Source organism: Molothrus ater, chromosome 6, assembly GCF_012460135.2.
Source record: "Molothrus ater isolate BHLD 08-10-18 breed brown headed cowbird chromosome 6, BPBGC_Mater_1.1, whole genome shotgun sequence".
NCBI classification, from domain to species: domain Eukaryota; kingdom Metazoa; phylum Chordata; class Aves; order Passeriformes; family Icteridae; genus Molothrus; species Molothrus ater.
In genome coordinates this window covers 29,811,591-29,829,158 of record NC_050483.2, presented here as the reverse complement: position 1 = coordinate 29,829,158, position 17,568 = coordinate 29,811,591, and the positions used below count along the sequence as shown (strand labels likewise).

Sequence of the window (17,568 nt, the reverse complement as noted above, 5' to 3'; positions counted from 1 at the left end):
TCCAGAGAAACTCAACTTGAAAGAGTAAATTTCTAAGAAGGAAAAAGGTCAAATTCATCCTGTGGTTTAAATCTGCAAAGCTTCAGTAAAATTATGCTTATAATCACCTCATGTAATTGACTGTAGCATGGCAGACTTGTGAATCTCTACAGAAAGTGTAAAAGCTAATTGTGATGAAACAGCTCAGTGATAAGAAATTATGCCTTTTCAAAAACTCTTCACCAGTTTCTTTCTTTATAGACAATTAGAGTTTGTTCTCATTTCCTATTGATCATGAGTAACTACCCCTCTCTAGGCTCAGCTGTTCCTTTTTATTCTCCTCCTTTGTGCTTTGCTGTCCTGAAGCCAAATATGAATGGATTTCAGTGGCTCTTTTGTATTTTTTGACTTGGTATCAGGAAGTCTGACGCCATAAGAAAATTATTTTACAAATGCTAGCCATAATATGGATGAGTTCTGCAACAGGCAAAATAAAAGTTCAGCTGGATAATGAATGCAAGGTATGGTGTCTGTAAGTGTAAAACCTTTGAATTTTCTCCTCCAGTTCCCTTGCTGTAGCTCCCATCAAAGCTCAGTTTTAGACTACAGTAAACATTTTGGGTATCGAGACTGTAAGCAAAAGCTGGAAAGGCCCAGTTTTACAATGCTGTGTTTAATTAATCTATTCCACAGTAGAATCAGAAAAGTAAGGTATAGTGCTGTTTCTTGAAAAGAGTAAACAGGCGATGTGTACTCCTTGTGGATGACTATATTTTTCTGCTGACTTGCAACCAGTAAATTCTTTGGCAACCTTGCTCCTGGCAAAGCCCTTGTACTTATCAACTCCCTCCTTATCGCCAATGTAATACCAGCAGTGTTCCCTTTTTTGGGCAGAGCAGTATATGTTGTTCAGGCTCATCCTGAGTCATGGAGCCCTGTAAGATGCCACCTTTCCCCAGGACTTAAAATCTGCTGTGGTGAAAATGAGAGTCACTCTTTCTCAGATTTATCCATTGTTACAAATTTGTGTGCTGCCATCTGGGGGACAAGGACTTGTGACATCCTCGTTGACTCCTCTCTCCCTCTCTCTCCCTCTTCCTTTCAGAGTGCTGCTGGGGTCAGTGCAGAAGAATGGCTGCGGCAGAACCTCTGACCGCTTTCTCACGATGGTACCTCTATGCTATCCACGGCTATTTCTGTGAGGTGATGTTCACAGCTGCCTGGGAGTTTGTGGTCAACTTCAACTGGAAGTTCCCCGGTGTCACCAGTGTGTGGGCACTCTTCATCTATGGCACCTCCATCCTCATTGTGGAGAAGATGTATCTGTATCTCAAAGACAAGTGTAACATTTTAGTGCGCTGCTTCATTTACACACTGTGGACATACCTCTGGGAGTTCACCACTGGCCTCATCCTACGCCAGTTCAATGCCTGCCCATGGGACTATTCCCAGTTTGATTTTGACTTCATGGGCCTGATCACCCTGGAGTATGCCATCCCATGGTTTTGTGCTTCTTTCATCATGGAGCAGCTGGTGATCAGAAACACCCTGCGCTTACGATTTGATGAGACTGCTGAGCCTGGGGCCCCCACCACGCCTGTTGCCTTGGCCAATGGCCACGTGAAGACAGATTGAGCAGCCACTTAGAGCCATACTTAGCAATCTGAGAGAGCCCAGATCTCTACCACTGACAGCCAGCTCTGGCTCTGAGGTACTGCTCCTTGCTGTATAAGATTCATAACCCCATTTTTCTAATGGGGGTGTGCATGGGATATACCAGAAAAATTGGAACCAATAGATTTTCTATGGATTTTACTCTTTGGGCTCCAAGGACCAATATCAGTTACTTGTTAGTTAGGTCGTTTCTGATTTTAACTTATTACTGATGAAAGCAGTCCTTTTGCTTACACTTTAAAGTGGAGAAAGAAGAAAAAAGAAATGCTACGGCAGAAATGCATCCTAAAAAACCCCACCTAATCAGTGGATGGGCATGGACATGCCAGCTGAGTTAGTGATTGGCTTACTCCATTAGGCAATATTCAGGTGCTTGCTTGCAACCAATACCTCCCGTGGGACCTGAGATGCTGCAGGAACAAGCAAAATCCATCTGCTGTTGAGAAGTACCTAAGACTGGCAGTCTGCTGGGGAGGTAGATGGTGTTCCCCTCACCAGGTCCCACTGGCCTCTCCCCAGGTTCTTTGTTGCACCATGAAATAATCTGGTGCTGGACATCTTGCTGAACTTATATGGATATTGTACTTTTTGAAATCTCAGTCCTGATACTTCTGATACTCAATAGAAATATTATCTTTTTTTTTCTTACTTTTTTTTCTAAAAAGGCCTTTTTTGCCAAGTGAATTTTACCATAATCTGTGCTATCTGAATCTTGGCAAAAGGCACAAGAAATAGTGTAAGTCTTCCCATCTCCTTTGTTCCCCCAAAGCAGATCTTGCTGCAGATTCCAGCTCCCATCTCAACCATGCAAACCTTGTAGAGACTATATAGCCCACAAGACTTTTCTGCCTTCCTTTCCAGGGATTCCTCTGTTTCTGGTGATGTTGATGACTTATCTGGCTGCAGCTCATTGTATTTGAAGGTCAAAACTTTCATGTGGCTAACCCAGGATTTGGTCCTCTGGCACTGACTGCCATGTTCCTTTACCACTGGCAAACAACAACAAAAACAACAAAAAACAAAACACCTGTCTCTGAAAAGCATGCACTTCTTCATGCTCTCTGCCTGAATAAGGCTTTGAGTTAGGGTGTGAGAGCAGCAGTATAGAGGTGGAGTAGGAGGAATTGCTGTGGCTTCACTGTAGACCTACCTGCACCAGAGACAGTTTGAAATTTAAGTGCTGTTGGGAGCACTTACAGAGAACAAGGACACCTATGGTGCAGGAAAGGTGTTTGATAGTGGCAGCCACAAGTTTGGATTTCCCTCTGTCAAGTCTTGGCCTTTGAAGTTAGCAAGATACGGAGAGCTTCCAGCAGTCACATGTCTCACTCCTGAACTGATTTATGGGAAGGTTTGCCAGAGTTGTCCCATAAGGCCAGATTAATTTTTCTTTGTTCTTCCACCACAGTCAGCAGAACTGTACCAGGGATAATTTGTCTTGAAATGCAAATCTGTTGTAGGATTCCACTCTTTTGGAAATAGTTGGGCCATTTCAGTGTAAGTCCCTTGTTTTGGTAGAGGGTGCTCAGCTATGAACCTGCTTTTGCCCTGGTGCAGCCACTCCTGAGAGGAAAACCACTGCTGGCCCTGTGAGTAGAATTGTTTCTTGGTTCTGCTGTTACAGGGCAGTGTTAATCCTTCTTTGTTATTACACAGGGAGCAATTATTTTATTCCTTCCCTTCCCCTTTTCATATGGCATCCATTGCTGGCAATGGACACATGAAAACTGTGATGGCAAGGAGTTAATCGAATATGCCCTGGATATACAATGTATCCCAAATCACTGAGAATACTTAGGTGGGTATTTAGAGTTCCCTTTTTACAGTTCATTAAATTAAAAGAGAACAAACACTGAACAGATAGTTCTTTTGATGCTGTGATGCCAGTGTTATGAAATCAGAGGAACAGTATGTAGTTTATCAGCCTTGTTGGTCTTGGGAGTACAGACCCGGACAAAATAGTCACCTGAAACTGTACATGGAGGGAAAAAAAAGGAGTTTTGTATGGGGGATAATGTAGATGAGCTCTGCTGGAGCAGAACAAGAATTGCAAGATGCAGATGAGAGTTGGGATCACACCATTTTGGCCCTGGTTATGTCATGATCATCAAATGCAGTGTCTAAAGCTGGGTTGTCCTCTTGCAGCATAGCTTAAATGTGGTGTTGTGCTGCCTCCTACACCACCCCCACATCATGTCAAACCCTCAGCTTTATAGAAAGATCCTTAGGATCCCTGCTTTCTCCTTAGCTGTTACAAAACTCTTTGGAAAGGTTAAAAGGAGTTGGCAGTATGGTGTGGAGGACTGGCTGTCTGCAGAGCTAACCTGGTGTGCAATAGCAGTTGTGTCTGTTATTGTCTGTACTTAAGAAGGTCCCATATAAATGATATTTTATTTGTATTTTGCTGAGTGATGTAATATTTAACTGCTCAAAATATGGAAGGGTTTCCCAGCAGCATCTAGTATCCTAGGGCATTGTTCTTACTGCCTGTGTCATTGAAACAGCTGTTGTAGTCTGCTTTCCACTGGTGTCTGATGTGTACCACCCAGCTACTGCATCTTCATAGAGTGGTAATTTATACCCAGAAGTGCACTTTACTTGCAGCTTGCACACCAGAAACAGAAAAGGACCTGGCAAATTCTTAAATAATTTAATTATGTATAATACCACATACCTAATGCAGCAGGATTAGCCAGACTTCTCCTTTCTGAGCAATGTGGCTGCTGTCAAAGCTTTGTCTTTTCTGCAAAATCTCCCTTTTTAATACATGTGATGCTTCTTATAACATCTTGCAGAACTGCCCAGAGCACGTTACCAGGATCTCAGTGGCAGCTCAGTGAGAGCTTGGGAGCTGGACTGAAGGGAGCTGGACTGAAGTTGAAGAGACATTTACATTAAGAAGAAAAAAAAAAAAAACGCACAAGGCCTAACATTTGTTTGTATGTGTATCTTCCTCAGTAGATTAAAGTTGCCTGTTTTGAGTTCACCAGCAATAAAAAAACCCTTGTGATTTATCTACCTTGTCCTAACTGCAGCAAAGAGAAAGTGACCCTGATCTTTGCCTTTCTTTTCCAGGGGGTGGTGGGATATGGACTCCCCAGTGTTCCAGTTTTGCATCTCTCTCTTACTTGTCTCATGTACAGTCCACCCTAGAGGATCTCAAAGTGTGTGATAAATAAATACAGAGTCTGGTGTCCAACACACAAGAGGCAGTTCAAGCATTACTGTGGTATCTGTTCATACTCCAAAGATCTTGCCAGAGGGGAATGTTTGATCTACAGCAGGACCAGATGGCATTTTGGTATTTTGTCTTATAATTGAGAGAAATGTGTACATACGTACCAGGTACTATTGCGCCTTTGGTCGGAGTGCGTTTTGTAATTAAAGCAGAATAATCCAATCAAGATTTTGCTTGAGTAGTCCTGTGACTATAAAAGGTAAAAAAAGACTGCAAGGCTTTAGCTGCTTTGAGAATTAGGAAGCAGGTGACTGAAGTCCTGAGGTTAGCATAGCTCTGCTGCTGACTGGTTTTCTAAAACCTGTCGAGAAAGAAAGGGGATTTCTTCACTCATGGAAACTTCTGCCCTTTCTGTAAATAAAACATGAGCCACAACCAAGATGTGAACTGAAACCAAATGTTTTTCTATTTTAATTTATCTGAGGCCCTGATTACATGCAATCTGCCCTGTATTCAAGGGGGAGGCTTGCAGACCTGACCTCTTTTCATCCACTTCTGCCTGCAAAGTGCAGCTGAACCACCTGAGGGGGAGAATACTCTTTTCCCCTTCCTTCCTGCACACTGGCAGCTACCAAATCCCTCTGTCCATCCCCTGTTGTAGAAGGAAATTTTTCTTCTTATGTGGCCTCTTACCAAACCAGGAGCTGTTAGTAATGTGTGTCACCTTACCCAGCTGCTTTGGCACCTAAAGACCACTTTGGGTCACAGAGCTGGTGAGAACAGATGAGCATTGTCCTTGTTTGGAAAATGGCCTCCTTTTGAACCTGTCTTCTCTTACTTCTCCTGGAGTGTCCTGAGCCAGCTGCTGAGGAAGGGACATTCCCTTCCTTCCACCTTCTGTCCCAGAGAATGGAGCAAGCTCTGCAGCTGCTCAGGGGCCTTGGTACCACTCAAGGTTTTATGCTAACACAGGTCTGTCTCCGATTGGGAACAGCAACTTTGATTTTAAGAGCTGTAGGGCTCTGAACTTCAGGCTCAACACAACCAAGGCTTCCATAGACCTCATAGTGAATTTGTACCATGTGTAGTAGCTTATTATCTTCTAGGATGGCAAGGTTTTGCTCCATCAAGGGTTTGACCATGGGTCAAACCTTTGTGAACAAGAGGGGAAGTTACAGAAGCAGGTAGTGCCCCCAGAACCTTCTCTGCTTTTGGTCCCTGGGCAACCAGCACAGATGTGGAAGGAAAAGGTGCTGGGGATGCACTGGTTCGTTTGTGTCCAAAGGCACCACATCTTCAAATACAAAGTTGTGCTTTCCCACTGCAATCTTCCCTACTTGTGGAAACACAAATGTTTGCTTGCCCCAAAGTATATGATTGTTTGAACTTACTCTGAACTAGAAGGAGTGTTCAAAATCTCTAGTCCTCTTTCTCTCTAGGTGATTCCCAACTTAAAACTTTGTGGAAAAATATGTCACCTTGGGATGTGCAAGCTAATGCTCACTAAACCAATATAGGTCTTAAGAGCCGTATAGTGCTGTTCTCCATCCTGCTGAGTTAATCATGTTGAGAAGCAGAATAGACACACCTCACAGTGTGCTGCCATTTGGCTATACCACTTCAGGACCTGAAATAGTAGCAACGCCTACTCAGGAATTCATTTTGCCTTATAAAATGTACTCTTAATTCCATGCTTAAGAGGGAGAAAGAGATCCTATATAAGCTTCATCACTGCTGCTTATCTTATTTATGCTCTTACTTGTTTAAGATTTCAGCTGTTTAATTAAGACCCTGAAGACCAAATGTGAAGGTGACTTTTTATAGCTCTGGAGCAGGTCAGTATCATCACACAACTGCACTCTGCATTACATGGGGTGTGCTGTGCAGCTCCAGTCTGCAGCCAGGATAGGCTTCCGTCATACAAGGACTGTGATGAGTAGGGGGGTGATAAAAACACTGCTGATCATGGTGGCGGAGCAAGGACTGATGGTGACACTCCCAAACCTTCAACAGTTAGGTTGAAAGAATCTCTTTCTATTCTCTGTATCTGGTACTTCTCATAGGTCTAAAGCAAATTGGTAGTTTTTATTCTAAGAGATGCAGACCATTTCTTTGACTCCTTACTCTGGAGTCTGGGCAGCTCACTCCTCCTACTGTAGGCACTGAATTTTCTGATATGAATGGCCTTCATTAGTTCCTCAGAAAACAGCAATTTTAAAATGGTAATCCCAAATGTTTGACGTCAGTTTGTATTTATGCTTTAGTCAATTTAGGAGCTAAAGACCCTTAAGTATCTGGTGATGCTGTTTGTTTATACTGTTGTTTGGCATGTGATCCTGCTTTAATGCTATAATGCAGAAGAAAGAGGAGGAAGTACAAGCAATTTTCTCTTTAATAAAAATACATAAACATGCAGTTGAGACAATATTCATTAAATAGGTGAGATATTCATATGCTTAGAGATGTCCCATTTCAAATATGGGACACTTTCCAGTGAAGAATGTTGCTTTCCACTGTAGTTAATCACCTTTGCAACATTTCTATATTGCTATTTCAGTGTGGTTCTTTACCTTAGTATTTTGAGAATGAGAATAAAAGTATTTTCACATTTCACTGAAGGATCTTTGAAATGCTTTTCACAAACTGATGAAATAATTCTTGCTTCTGAAGAATTACTGAAATGGTTCAGAATTAGCCCCAAATAGCACTGATCAAGAGCTGATGAAAATGTCCTGACAGTTCCCAAAAGGTCATTTCAGAAAGAGAAAAGGGAGTTTAACACTACCTCTCAATCAAGTTTCCAGATTTTGTGGAGTGAGGTAATAATATTCCGACAAAGTTGGGAAACTGGGGAAGTGCTACCTGGTTTCCACCATGTGAAGCTGTCCCAGAAATGGTTGTGCATATCATGACATTGCTTTGTCTGCCCAAGTCAAAGCCAGGACATGAAGGGACTGTCAGAGCTGATAGGCAGCCCAGTATCTTGTATAAAATAGGACTGATTCCCTCTGTCTGCTACATAATCCCATCTCCATCAGTAGAGGACTTTTGGGTAAATATTGCTAGGGGCAACAAGCTGTGTTAAAGGCTAAACTGAGGTGACCATCTGCTCTATCAGCTCGTGTTGCAGTTACTGCAGAGCTTATCTGTGATGCTGTTTCTGTTGTCAGACCACTCATCTGATACCACAGCAGCTCTTTCTACTACTTCTCTTTCTCCAGCAGCTCCTTTGGGGTATCCCGTCCTTTTCCATCCTTTATCTCCACTGTAAGCCCATGCTGCAGTGAGAGGTACCCAAGCTCCCCTACCCCAAGTCTGAACCCCACCTTTGGCAGTTGAACAAAAATGCTGTGTTAAATATTTGCTCATGTGCTGTACCTTCCATTGAAGCCCCCAACAGCTGCAGTTGTCAGTGCTTTGAAAAGCAGAAAACATTTTACACAGTTGCCTTCAGGCACAAGTACAGCAGGAAGTATGAAATTACTGTTCAGTGTGTTTGCTCTACCTTTCTCACAATGGTACACAATAGGTTTTCATGGCTAAATTCAGCAAAAAGCTTCTCTGGTCAATCTCTGTGAGTTTCACTGAATGTAGACTAATTCATAATTTCACCTCATCCTTCATATAAATGTGTATACATATAGTGAGTGTGTTTAGATGCACAAACATAGCTGATGGCTTACATGCATTGTAGCTTCTACCAGCAAAAAAGAGCCATCCCCTGTTTTGCTGCCCACTCACTGCCACTTTCTTGAGCAGATGAAATCCAGAGAATAGCCAAAATAAAGCCCATATACATATGAAGAAGGTTAAAATCTAAGTTGGATGTTCTTGACCTTGCAAGCTGTATGTCTGTGTGCTTTGGTATGGCCTCAGTTACATGTATCAGTGGATGAAAGACCTAATTGATGAGCAGTCAGCTCAGAGAGGGAAGTTAGGCCTAGGTTTTTCAAACATGTTTAACATATGGTGTTTAAATCAGATTAAGGAAAACATACCATACTATCCTCTTTATATACCATACTATCATCTTTATAAAAAGGGGAGTTATCACTTGGGGACCTTCTAGTTCCTTTGCTAGGGTTTGACTTCTAGTCTGTATGCACTCTACTATTGCTCAGGAGAGCACTGTGGATCCTGCTGAGTCAAACCCATCCCATCCACTTCTGTTTCTCAGCTAAGGCATCAACCAAAAGTACTCCCACCCAGGCTGCAATGTTGATCCTAGACATCCTATTCTGCTGCTCCATCTTTTGGCCACTGGATCTGTCTGCTGTCTCCAATCTCAGTCACATTGCAAATTGTCCAGGCCAGGCCTTGTGCCTTTGTTGTCACATTGATGTAAGCATGTCCCTAACTGGATCTATAAGTGCTAAGTTATCAGAAAGAGTAAGCATTAAAAAAAGTTCCTTGAAATTTTCAAGGATAACAGTAAACATCCCAGCTCTGTTCCACCAATGAAAGGGCGTAACCAAAATGTCCAAGAGATACCTCTGTTGACACTTTCCATCCAGGAAAGCGGACTTCCATCCAGGAAGGCAAATCCCTGATAAAGATTTGAGCATGTCAGCAACACCAGAGTGGAGCATGGCTTGTGGCACACTAGAAACCTCAGTGCAACTCCTCTTCAGGTGACACACAGGTCTCCACCTTAGCCAGATGCTGGCATTCTCTAGCAAAACAGCTTTTTAATGATGGTGAACTGGCTGTTCAGCAGGGCCTGATTGGAGTTAGCATGGTAATGATAATGATACTTTGGTTGACAAGTGTGATGACAAAGCTCAGCTGTCCTTTGATCTTGCAGTAAGGGCAGCATGGCCCCCAGCAGTTTGCTTATGGTAGGGCTTTGTGCTGCATGACTGCTGAAAGTAGCACAAACATCTCCAAACAACAGCACAGGCTGCAGTTCTCCTGGCCACTGACCTCTGGGCATGCACCCAGCACGAAGCTTGTGGTGTTACAGCAAGGCTGCCTGCAACCTTACGGCTGCTGGCAAAGCCAGCAGTAAGCCTGGCCTTGACTGCTGTCATGTATGGTTCATTAAACCTTATTTCTCTGCTTTATCTTCCATTGCCCATCCTGTCCTTCCTCTCTGCCTCACTAGCTGCCTCCTGGCAAGGTCTTATTGCCTGTTAGGGCTATAGTGTTCATCTCTATTTACTGTTTTGTATCTGGTGACTTAATCCTTGCCACTTGACAATTTTTTCTTGGCTGAGGCTTCACATCATTGTTATCTCCAGCTCTTTGTTGTCACCTCCTCACAGCCACTCTCCCCCTCCTCAGGAATCCCTGTTCAGATCAGCTGTGTCCCCAATCTGGGCACCCCCATCCAGTTACACAGCTTTTACTGCCATTTCCTCCCCATGTCCCAGACCTCTGTCTGCCTCCTAGCTTGCCACCATCTCACTAGACCAGCATTATTCTTGGCTCCTCTGGCATCTCTTCCTGAATGAGTTACCAACAACTCGAACCACTGCAGTCAGGGTGGATTTCTGGCCCCATTTTTCTTCTCATGTCCCCCAGTTTTCTCCCTGGAAGATACATAACAAATGGGAGAAGCAGAGACATCTTTGATTTTGTCTTCTGCTCTTCCATATTTGCCCAGCCTTTATGTTTTACTACCTTCTCTCTCCCTCCTGGACTGGTGCTGGTGTTTCACATCAGTCATCCTGCACCCAAGATGTTTTCTTCAGCTGACCTGCTAGAAAATACCCTTCTCCTCATGCCAGTCTGTCTCGCTAGCCCTAGGAAACCCAGCAAATTAAATCAGCTGTGTATCTATTTCACATATTTATGAGTGAGATACTAATCCCTACATAGTGAAAGGGTCATATGTACAAAAGGGGAAATGAGGACACCAGCATTAAAGGGAGAAGTGGGGGAAGGGAAGACTGAGACTGAGAGCAAGGGCAGGGCAGATGTCAAGGAGATGAGTTTACAGTGTTGAAAAAAAATACAGCAAACTGAAACAAGAGCAGATCTGAGTATCACTGGCAAGCCATATTGATTGTTCTTTCCTTGCTAGTTCTATATTTAAAGCACTCTTTTTCTGCTCCCTACACCTATGTCTTCAGAGCAGAGACCAAGTCCTTAACTGGCTCAGAAAAATATATAAAGAAATCTAAAAAACAGGAGACACCCCTTTTCTCTGAGTCTTCTATGAAAAGAAACATTTCTCCTTCCCTTTCAGGCCCAGCAGGAAAGCTGATCTGTCAGACTGATCCATTTGTCAGGACTGTCCTCCCAGGCCTCCTTGCCAATTGTCACTGGGCAAGCAGGAAAGCTCTTCCTGGCTTCCCCAGCACAGCTCATGCGCCTCGAGGTCCCAGTGGGCAGAGGATTTGCACGTGATGCTGTGAGCGTGACCTCGCGAAACGGCTCTGTTCCCCATCTGTTGTGTGCTGTTACCTTCCTGGAACACAAAGCTGGATACAGAAACCTCTCGGGTTGCAGCCACGATAAAATACCCCTCCTTAAAGCAATAGAGAGAGATTGCTTTTTTTATTGCCCTGTAAAGGATTCTGCAAGGAGTGAGCTGGAGATTTGACAGTTGCATCCCGGTCATAGTTTAACACAATACAGATAGCAGATGCTTCAAGAAGATTATGTTTCTTCATGTGCATTGAGTCTCCAGGGAGATTACACAGTCAGGGTCAAGGGCTTTAGGGGGTTGGCTCTACAGCCCTGCAGGAGAATTTTTCTTTTACCAGCAAAAAATATCTGAAAAGCACAGGGCATTCTGCCAAGCCTTCTATATGTACTCAGCAGGAAATGCTGCTCCCAAGAGATATTTTACCTACAGCTCTGTCAGGGACAGCTTTTATTATAACAATAGCATTGATCAAATATCCCCATTGCTGCTCCACCTTGCAGACCAAGTATTGGGGCTGAGCCTGAGCAGAGGAGCAGCAGTTACTCATTGAACTGTTAAAAGGTTACTTCTGTGTGGGGAAAGTGTCTGCTTCTGTAAAGGTGGGCAGAAATGGGCACTTTGTCACAGTATGGTGTTTTTGAAATGCAGATATCTTGGCCAAGGAAATCATTAGCTGGCTGGCTCAGAAGACCATGCAAGGGAGACAATTATGTCCAAAGATGCAATGAAAGCCCTCATGGGGTTCTCACTGTACACACTGACAAGACAGAGGTGTTTTAATGAGGTTTTACAAAGAAGCTCCCTCCTCCTACTCCCAATCCTGCATGACTGTTAATTTATCTGCTTTGTACATGGAAGGATTAAGACTGAGGAAGCCCTACTAGAATAAGAAGTGACATGAGATTTAGCAATCCAAACCTTGACACCAGCCCCTCTAAAATCCAGTCCTGAAATATCTGTAACAACTCAATTGTTGTTACAGTACAACTCAATTGCAGATACAGGCACTCCAGGGTGCAAGCTCATAGCCAGGGTGCTCAGTAGTCTCTGGGACCAGCCTGGCCCAGCACAGGCAGGTGGTACTTAGGCAGGTTCTGGCAGATGCTGGAGCTGGACACTCCCAACAAGGAGTGCCTGTGCAGCCCAGTTGCTTGCAAGACAAAAGCATGCACCAGCACAGACATGGGCCTTCCTACAGCTGCTCCCTGAAAAAAAGGAAAGGGTAGTATCCTTAGTCTGGACTAATTTCTTTGTTATTTTGTGTCTCATGCTTGCAGGCTCTGTGTAAAATGCTACTAAATCAAAGAGGGAATGTTTTATGCTCACTGAATGGGGAAATCATTAGCACTGGATAAGAACCAAAGGGAATCCTGCCTCAGACAAAGCTGCTTCAAATGTCCATGTTTTAGTAAAGAAAGAACATTAACCAAGGAAACCAGGATTTACTTCAAGTACTGAAATCTGCACAAGAGAAAGGAACTGGTTTTAGCAAGTGCCCTCCAAAACCTGCAGAGCCGTATAGGGCATCAGTGTGGCGTTGCAGTGCTGCTGGCCTAAAAACATGAACTGCCCCACTATGTTCCCCCTACCCTCATACACAGAGGTTAATGGTGTGAGAAATGATAAATGTCAGGAAGTGTATCTGAGGTGGAATGTAGATAATAAATTTCACTTTACCAAGTCATCAGTCTTCCCACCTTGGAGTACAGAAGAAAGTCTTGCTCTTCCTGGATTCCCTCAATATCCACACTTTCGTGGCTGAATTGGTGTCATCAATTTCCTTTTTTCTTCAAGTTTTGAACAGGCAGAAGGAGGAATGGAGGCTCTTGTAAGCAGAGGAAATTAGCAGTGGGGAGGAAAGACTGTGAGAATTCCTGCCCAGACCAACCTTTTTTTTTCTTTTCATTTAAAATACATAGTTTTTGATATTATGTGTTTATTTCAATTGTTGACAGAGTGCACAAAAAAAGCCAGTGTGTTACTCTAGGCATTCTTGGCAGATAGAAAGGCAAACTATCCAGTAAGGAATAGCAGCTAACCCACAGCAAAGTTTAATCTCCAGCCAAAAGTTTAATCTAACAGAAACCAAACATCTGCCCTTCTCGGGTATGCTGGGATGGACACAGAAATCTTGGTTTCTGGATGGCTCCAGAATTGTTCTTCATCTTCTGACTCTTCCCAGATGCCAAGCAGGGCCTGGGCACTCTCTCTGTGGTTTAGGTACAAGACTGTGGTGTAGGATGGCAGAATTACACCTACAAAACCTCATAGCAAACCATACATAGGTCTAGTACAATTAAAAGTATCCTTCTCTTGCCCTGTAAAACTTTCTGCTCTTTCTGGATTTTCTCTCCCAGTGTCTCTTTTCATACACAGCAGATTGAAACCATTATCTCTGGAATAAGAGGGGAATGCTGCTTTTTTTCCCACTCTATCTCATTTCTGACCTCTGCTGCTTTTTACTATTATAGTCCTGGTTTATAATTGGAAATTGAAAGCTCAAAAGATTTTCTTCACATCTGACATTCATTCATCCTCTTGGCTTCTTTTTGTCCCAGTGAGATTAAAGGCAGAGAGAAAGAAACAATCAAAACTGTGTGTTTATGGTCCGTGTTTTTAATACCAAACCTCTGCTTCTGTTCTTAGCCTGATTTACTGTAACTTTGTTCACTTCACTGACCTCATTCTGAATCCTCACCAATGTAAGAAGGAAGTCGGGTGATATATTTAAAAACTGAAATATTTTAAACATAACACTGAGAGTTAAGACAAAAAAGTCATCTTGCTCATTTTCCTATTCCCCAGCTGTGATGATTTGTCTATATTCCTGATCTTATCATTCAAGCCTAGATATTTGAAAAGTGACTATAGATTTAAAGTGACTCAAGTTTTACCACTCTGGGATATTTCTCTCCTGATTCTCTTCAGATGGCTCCAGTTAGAAGTATGTCAGCTGTGCACCCCTGGGGAGGAAGGTATTTCATGCTGAAAGCCCTAAAATAAAGCCAGCTCAAATCAGAGGCTTTAAAAAATCATTTGGCCTTTGTATGTGACTTGGCGAGTTCCCACTGCGAGGTCAGGGAAACACACAGCTCCCAGTGGAAGCTGAATGAGAGCCACTTGAATTTTGGTACCATATGGCTGTTGGGTCACACAGCCCAGGATACACCTGTCCTTACTGATGCCATGACAGCACAGCTGATGAAAGTCAGTGATGAATGCAGGATGTCTCCATCTTCTGTCAGCTCAGTGGCACCTTTCCTTATGGTGCATTTTATTTTGCAAGGCTGAGAGTGTTCTCATTTCATACCCTTTCCCTCTTTGGTGTGAAAACTGAGGTCCAGGATAATATTCTTTAGTGCTTGAACTGGATTGGACTCTGATGCTTCATGCAGATTTATAAGCCTCTATCCTAAAGACTACTAAAACAAAAGTTCGGGTATTAGACAATTAATAGGACCCTGGCTCAGTAAAACAGCTAATCATGCATTCAGCTTCTTGCTGTACAAATGTCCTATTTTACTTCAATTAAGTATAGGCTTAATTTGCTGCATAGTTAATTTAATACAATTTGCTGCAGCGATTTATTTAAAAAATAGCTATGCCTCTGAAAAATCAATTTGTCATGGGCAGTCAGTGCAGGGTGAGGATGATGTGATCTCAGCTATAGCATTGTACCCAAACACTGAGTGACAAACATGCTTGCCTGGGTAGTCTTTATAGTAATTGAATTTGCGGTGTTGGAGTACTGGGGTGATATTTGCCTAAATTATTGAAGTGCCATGCTTCAAGGTAAAAAAATAATCACCACAGAATTAACCTGATCTCTTCTTTCCTCTGTGGTTAAATCTTCTGTAATTATCCACTGAGAGATGTCTTCCATCTGTTCTCTGACACTGCTAAGACACAGGACACTGGGTCTCTGTTTTGATCTTGTTTGAGACTGCTGAGTTCCTTGTAGGTGTGTGTGAGCATGAGTAACATCCAATTGCAGAGTGTGAAGATGTCTCATTCTTTCACAGGCAGGCAGAAAACTGCCAAGCACAAATACTGTGGCAGTGGAGACATTCTTCTGCTTTCTCTGTCCAGGATTGGTGGTGTGTTCTGTCTTCCAGGCCACTTGGCCACCTTTGGAAACACTTCAAAAGCATCTTCTAGGGGACAATGGTGAGGATGTCTGGAGCAGTTTCCTTTGTAGTTCCAGCCATAGGGATCTCATTCATTGCTTTAAAAATAAGTAGAATGAAAACCATGCAAAAGCCAAAGGCCCCAGACCGAAACAATTAAAGGAATGATGTGTTCCAGGCTTTGTTTGCTTTCTGGTTTTTGTGTTTGTTGTTTGAAATAATAATACTGGGTTGACATCAGCTGCTGGGTTATCAGAGCAATCAATCTGTAACATCACAAAGTGAAGACTCATTTTCCCCCATTTCTGGCAACTGCACAGAGATGAGTGTCTGAGATCTATTCTTCTCTCCTGGTGTCTGAGCAAAAAAGCTCATCTCTCAGTCAAGTCCACTGGTTCCTGTTGTCTCTTTTCTCCACTGAAGAACTCTACAGATGGAGCGAGGGCTGTACCTGAAAGCAACAGATGTCCTACCCTAATTGCTAAAACCAGGCACCATCATGCTAATTTCATGGTGTCTGACTCTGAGTGTGATGACAAGGGATACACAGTGCACTTTCACTACTGGTCACTGTGAAAAATCACTACTTTGATTTTTCTAGTCTAATTGCAGCTTCTCAATAGAGGCTGGGTGCTGTGAAGGATCACAATGCTCCTAAAGGCCCCTGCTGTGATATCTGTCACTTCTTTGTCTATCTCACCATCTCAGGGGTGCTGGTAAGGCACAGGGTGCTGAAAGGCAGGAGGATGTCAGGTTTGTTTTATGTAGGGTAAATTTGGTTCAGCATGTACAGGCAAAGATCTGCTCTGTAACAGCAACTTCACATAGACTATTATGGAGCTGCTGTATCAGTTTATGGCCTTCTCATCTAACAGAAACTTAACAGGGAAATATAAAAACTCCAAAGACTTGAATGACTTCTCCTGTCCCTTTAACCAGAAAAAGCTAAATCAAGTAGGAAGCTGATCTTGGTGGGTAATCTTCTTAGATGAGTACAGGCTAAAAGTGGAATAATCCCTGAAGTCTCTCAATTTGTTTGTTGTAGTTTGGGCAGAAAGCAAATGCAGATGAGTTTTTCAAAGCTGTAACATGAAGGTGGGGCTGCCCTTCTGCTGCAATAGCATTGAATGTGGCCAGTCTGCTTTTTTGTAAAAAGGGTAGGAGGTACAGATGCTCCCTTTCAAAAAAAGGGAGCTGCATTGCAAACATTGCTATTGAATATTTCTGAAATAGTTTTGGAGGTTATGGATAATTCTGAATTCACAGCAGCATGTGTGAATAGGCAGAAAACAGAGAGATGCCTTCTGCCTGTCCTGAGGAAAAAAATCTTTTTCCTGGGTGTAAAGGTGTGTCATCAGACAGATCTGTACTAATACCTGAGGAGGATTCATTATTAGTTGGGTTTAATCCTTCCTGAGCAGGACGAAAAAGGTTAATTGCTCGGGGAGAAGCATTTATCTGGTCCACAGATGGTTGAGATGACTGGGACATAGTGGGAAGAATAAGACAAAATGAAAAGATGGGTTACTTTTTCACAGCTCTGTTTTTCTTAATTTATTATAGCCAATGGCAACAGTGCTGAGCAGCTTCTAGAAAAAACAGAATGGCAGTTTCCTTTGCTCCAGCCCATCCCTGGAGCAGATGCATCTGGCAAAATCTCAAGTTGAAGTAGCTTTACTAAAGCTGTGCTGGTGTGGACAGCATGAAAAATAAAGTGTTTTCAACCAGGGTGCAGGCCTCCTTATGAGATCTTTTGAATTTCTTTTTTTTTGAGATGGGGAAACCTCAAAGGATTGGAAATAAATCTCGAGTTCCTTTGGGGAGACAGACACAGACAGAATAATTCATTGGAGGTTCCTTTGTGTGCTGTTATTGAGCAACCTCTTGGGACCTTAATCCCAGGAAAGCATGTGCTGTTCTATAAGTGTTTTGCAGTCTCCAGAGCTCACAGGTCATTTCTTTCTATTAAAGAATGTGGTAGGCATCAAGTAGGTAACCCCAAGGAATAAGAATATATTAGACTAATTAGACACTAGTCAGCAAGCATAAGGTGGGGAATTGCTCTGACTATCTGGATTACCCTTGTGAGTCAGAATTGTTGCTGTATTCTGCTGGAGTAGACTCCTTTGGGGACACATTTTCACAGGAGCAGGGGAACACTGCTAATTTTAAGGAAAGAATTGATAGTTGGAAAATAGTAATATACCTGAGGATTGTAGTCAGTATCAGTGAGCTGA

General features: G+C 42.9%; 2 protein-coding genes across 5 annotated transcripts in view; both read left to right on the top strand.

Annotated features, from left to right (window-relative positions):
• Positions 1-5,057, top strand: part of TMEM229B (transmembrane protein 229B) — a 32,330-nt gene extending 27,273 nt beyond the window's left edge. For all 3 annotated transcript variants that reach the window (XM_036383250.2, XM_036383251.2, XM_036383252.2), the window contains one exon: positions 1,085-5,057. In XM_036383250.2, coding sequence (XP_036239143.1) covers positions 1,085-1,614 — 530 coding nt within the window. In that variant the 3' untranslated portion in view covers positions 1,615-5,057. The remainder of the gene's footprint in view (positions 1-1,084) is intronic.
• The window catches only part of RAD51B (RAD51 paralog B), a 398,879-nt gene that overhangs the window by 16,656 nt on the left and 364,655 nt on the right, over positions 1-17,568 (top strand). The gene's annotated exons all lie outside the window — the stretch shown is intronic.